The sequence below is a fragment of the Solanum tuberosum genome, unplaced genomic scaffold (assembly GCF_000226075.1).
Source record: "Solanum tuberosum cultivar DM 1-3 516 R44 unplaced genomic scaffold, SolTub_3.0 scf00006, whole genome shotgun sequence".
Taxonomy (NCBI): Eukaryota; Viridiplantae; Streptophyta; class Magnoliopsida; order Solanales; family Solanaceae; genus Solanum; species Solanum tuberosum.
In genome coordinates this window covers 4,127,204-4,131,514 of record NW_006238932.1, presented here as the reverse complement: position 1 = coordinate 4,131,514, position 4,311 = coordinate 4,127,204, and the positions used below count along the sequence as shown (strand labels likewise).

The following is a 4,311-nucleotide window of genomic DNA, read 5'->3' as shown; positions in this document are numbered from 1 at the left end:
GTTTAACCAGATTATTTAGTAGTATTGACTTGGGGATAAAACCTTGATTCGTGTCTAGTAACCCTCATAAGTAAATAATTTTAATTATCGATAAAGTTTAACTTGTAAAAATAGGTAATTACACAACTTTTAAATTATTATTGTGGCTGTATCAATTTATGGATACAGTTTTATATTTATTACTTAATAATTGAATTTTAAAATATTAATTTTATCACAAATATTTACAAATTTGTTTTTAAAAAAACACTTATTTCTTTTTAAACTTCCTATAAAGTCAAAGAGCATGACATAGTAGTATTTTTTTTAGAGTTTAGTTCCGTTGCACACGCAGCTAACGACAACACATACCTCCCAATCTCCCATCTTACTCATTACACATCCAAAAGAGTGACACACATGTCAGCCACAACGCCGCCGTCTCCGCCACAGCGACTGGCTGCACTACCTTCTCATTCCTCAAACAAATTACGTAATTCCACACCCATCCGATCCTTCAACCGTAAGGATTTTTCCATTCGATGTGAATTCGAGAATAGTCAAAGGTGGACGGTTGGTTGTGTTTCCGGCACTGATCCAATTCATATTATTCTAAAACCTCCTTCCATTCCAATGGCTTCAGCTGCTGTTTTAGGTTCTTCTAGGAAGAATTCTAAAAGAGTTTGCTTATTCTATTGCAATGAAATGAAGGACCTTGCGGAGAGAATTGCTTCCCAATCTGACGCCATTGAGCTTCGTAACATCACTTGGAGGTATGATTACTTTCCTTTGGAATTTAATTAAGTATGTTTAGGCTTCAAATTGTTGGAAATCAATTCTCCTTCGTATCAAATATCTGACATTCTTATTTTATATAATGTTACAAATTTGTAGAATTTAAAATATAGTTTCATTTATCAAATTTTTGTAGTGATATCATGTTTTTTCTTTCAAATTTGATTGGGTGCTGAGTTTAGCATACATTTGAACTTGAACAATTAATTAGTGATTGTGGAAGATACATTGAATATGCCATTCGTTTGATGAGAAATAAAAATGATCCATGGATGAAAGTTTCATAAATAAAACACCATATCAAAATATAAAATTTAATGGCATTGAGCGTTTATGATGTCCCAAGATAGAAAGTGTTTCGGACGGATCAACTAACTCTTAAAGACCTAGAAGAAATAAAGGGGAACAATCTCGTTGAATTAGTTGAGATGCGCGTAAGCTGGCTCAGACGCCACGATTATCAAATAAAAAGTGGTGGTGGTGGTGGTGGGGGTGGGGGGTCTCACCAACATTTATTAAGGGATCTATACTAAACCAGAACTTTTAACTGTTTGGCTAATTTGTTGTTCCAATGCATGCTATACAAATACAAAGTATACTAATGTGTCAATTTTAGTGTAACATTAAATGGGGGCAAAGGAAGTACAGAATGTGTCCTGGTTACTAGGTCCGTGAGGATAGTTTTTGGAAATTGGAATTTTGCCTGCTTACTATGAGATCAGAGTTTCCTTCTTGGCACTTTAGTAACATGTTTGTCAACATAATTTTGAACCAAAAGTTCTATTGGATATATTTATTTATCTGGACTTGGATAATGGATCAAAATGATGGTAGAATTTATTGGATTTTCTGATCTCTATTGCTGCATTGTAGATGAGACATAAATTATTCAGTAACAGTAACTCAAGTACTGTCTGTTGTAGAGTTTTTTCTGCAAAGTTGATTTGGTATTAAATAATTCAGCACTTTTGATCTTCACCTTATCCCAAAATAAAATTCAGGACTTTTGAAGATGGATTCCCCAACTTATTCATATCTAATGCTCATGGCATCCGTGGACAGCATGTAGCTTTTCTTGCTTCCTTTAGTTCTCCTGGAGTAATTTTTGAGCAATTATCCGTCATTTATGCATTGCCAAAGCTCTTTGTTTCCTCATTCACACTTGTCCTTCCGTTTTTCCCAACGGGCACATCTGAGCGTATGGAGGATGAAGGTGATGTTGCCACAGCTTTTACACTTGCCAGGATTTTGTCGAACACCCCAGTTCCTCGAGGAGGACCAACTAGTTTAGTTATATTTGATATCCATGCCTTGCAGGTGTACACCAAATTCGAGGCTTTGCAAAAAAAGTGATGTTATTTCATGCTGGTCATTTTCTAGCTTATATGTCATCCTGTTGTAAAGCTGACACACTTGTTTATATGACTTTTCTGATTACAGGAGAGATTCTACTTCGGAGACAATATACTACCATGCTTTGAGAGCGGGATCCCATTGCTTCTAAATAGACTACAACAACTCCCTGACTCTGACAATGTAAGTTTCTTCAGTGTTCTCAAAGGCTAATTTAAGGGGCACTTAATTCGACTTGCTTAAGTTATGCTTCAATGTAGTCAAGGCACTAAAGCATGCACACTCATTGCTATGAATTCTATCTTGAATTGAGCGGTACTAAACAACAAATATAATCGGCAAATAAGTGCATTAGTTGTTAAGGAAACTATTATGAATGAATTTGTTATGTTTTTCTAGAATTATATAAATATAAATATATATATATATATATATTTCCTTCATTACGCCTATTTTTAGGAAAGCCTACACTTAAATTGTGCTTTGCGCTTAAAGCTAGAATAGACCTGAAGCGCTTTTTTGAGTTTTTCACTTCTGACAACACTGAGTTTCTTTTCCGTTCTTTTTATCCTGGTATGAAGCAGAACATAGACAAATTAATCTTATGTTTGACATCTGTTGTGGGAATAACATTATTTTGCATTGTGATTCTTTACATAATCTGATATTGAGGAATTACAGTAAACTAACATGTTGATGAATTTTATAGCATATAAAAGCTGAAGGGATCATGAGGATATTGAAACAAATATCCTTATCATCTCATTAAGCTAAATGCATCTATCCCTTCAGTTCAAACTCTGATGGGTAATCTGGGTGGATATAACTCGGCATTCTTTGATAAAAATGACTGTTACTAGAATCAAAGCATCTAATCTGGCAGAGCTTTCTACCTCAAAGCTCAAGCTTAAAACTGTTTCTTTTCCTTTTTGATAATGCTGGTGTCTGGGCCGGTTTGGCCACAACTCAACTAATCCACCGGATACTTGCTACCTCCCGCTAGTGTAGATACTGGTATCTTTGTCCATCAACACTTAAGACATATGGAAAGACACCTACTGTTGTTCCTCTGCTGGGATTTCAACCCTGCTCTCCCATTGTCATTTGAGCTTGATTGCCTTTGGGACACACCCATTGGTATTTTAGGCTTCTTAAGAACTGTTCTAGTTTTGGTTTCCAGTTCAGATTCCTCAAACTGTTAGCTCTCAATCAGATATCATGTTTAGATTCAGCGGTTCAGTATTCAAGCATGAATTAGTTAGAAGTTTGAGTCCAACATATGATGTTAATGTTAACGAATTCCTTTGAGATGCTATTCCCATTTCATGAAGACGCAAAAAGAAATATAATGCTCTTGGTCCTAAAGCTTTTAGTTCACATAACAGATGTGCTTATGACATTGCAGGAAGCTGTGCTTTCACTTACTAGTTATATGGTTGAACTAATGGAAGTGGTCAATGGTTAAATAATTTTCGTGCTAATAATTACCCTATATTGTTTCTCTTCATCAAAAAAATTGAAATGTATTGTTTCTCTCTGTAGATATCTATAGCTTTTCCTGATGATGGTGCATGGAAACGTTTTCACAAGCAGCTTCAACATTTTCCAATGGTATTCCTTCAAAACTAATTTGGTGCTCAAACAAACTCCATCAGCATGATGATTAGACATTCGTATTCATGCTTTTATGTTCATAAACTTTGTTCTTACACATTCTAATGAGGGATTGAATAATATTTCCCTTCCTATTGTCTCATATTTCAAGTTTTTTCCTTCTGCACTTGTAATTTACAGATTGCAAGTAGGACTATTGACCTTTATATTGCAATGGGGTACTAATGTCCAAAACTGGAGGCTATAAACTACTTAAAATAAGTTCAAATTGTACAAGACAAATTGAAAATAGGAGTATTGACTTCTAAATATGTGCTGGAGTACCTGTGCCCAAAGTTGGAGTCCATAAACCACATGAATAAGTACATAGTGGCTAATATTATAAAATGATCCCTCACTTTCCCCTCACAAAGCAAAATAAATAGAAGATGCAACAACAACAACATACCCAATGTAATCCACAAGAGGGGTCTGGGCAGGTTAGTGTGCAGGGCCAGCTCGACCATAAGACCACTCAAGCAATGGCTTGGGGCCCCAATTTTTCCCAAAGATGTATTTTATATATATATA

At 35.2% G+C, this 4,311-nt stretch overlaps 1 protein-coding gene across 1 annotated transcript in view; it reads left to right on the top strand.

Annotated features, from left to right (window-relative positions):
- The first annotated feature begins 300 nt into the window (after window positions 1-300).
- LOC102596688 (ribose-phosphate pyrophosphokinase 4-like) overlaps window positions 301-4,311 on the top strand; it is a 10,047-nt gene continuing 6,036 nt past the window's right edge. Inside the window, exons 1-4 of the mRNA XM_006338825.2 lie at window positions 301-752; window positions 1,776-2,091; window positions 2,215-2,310; window positions 3,670-3,738. Coding sequence (XP_006338887.1) covers window positions 400-752; window positions 1,776-2,091; window positions 2,215-2,310; window positions 3,670-3,738 — 834 coding nt within the window. The 5' untranslated portion in view covers window positions 301-399. The remainder of the gene's footprint in view (window positions 753-1,775; window positions 2,092-2,214; window positions 2,311-3,669; window positions 3,739-4,311) is intronic.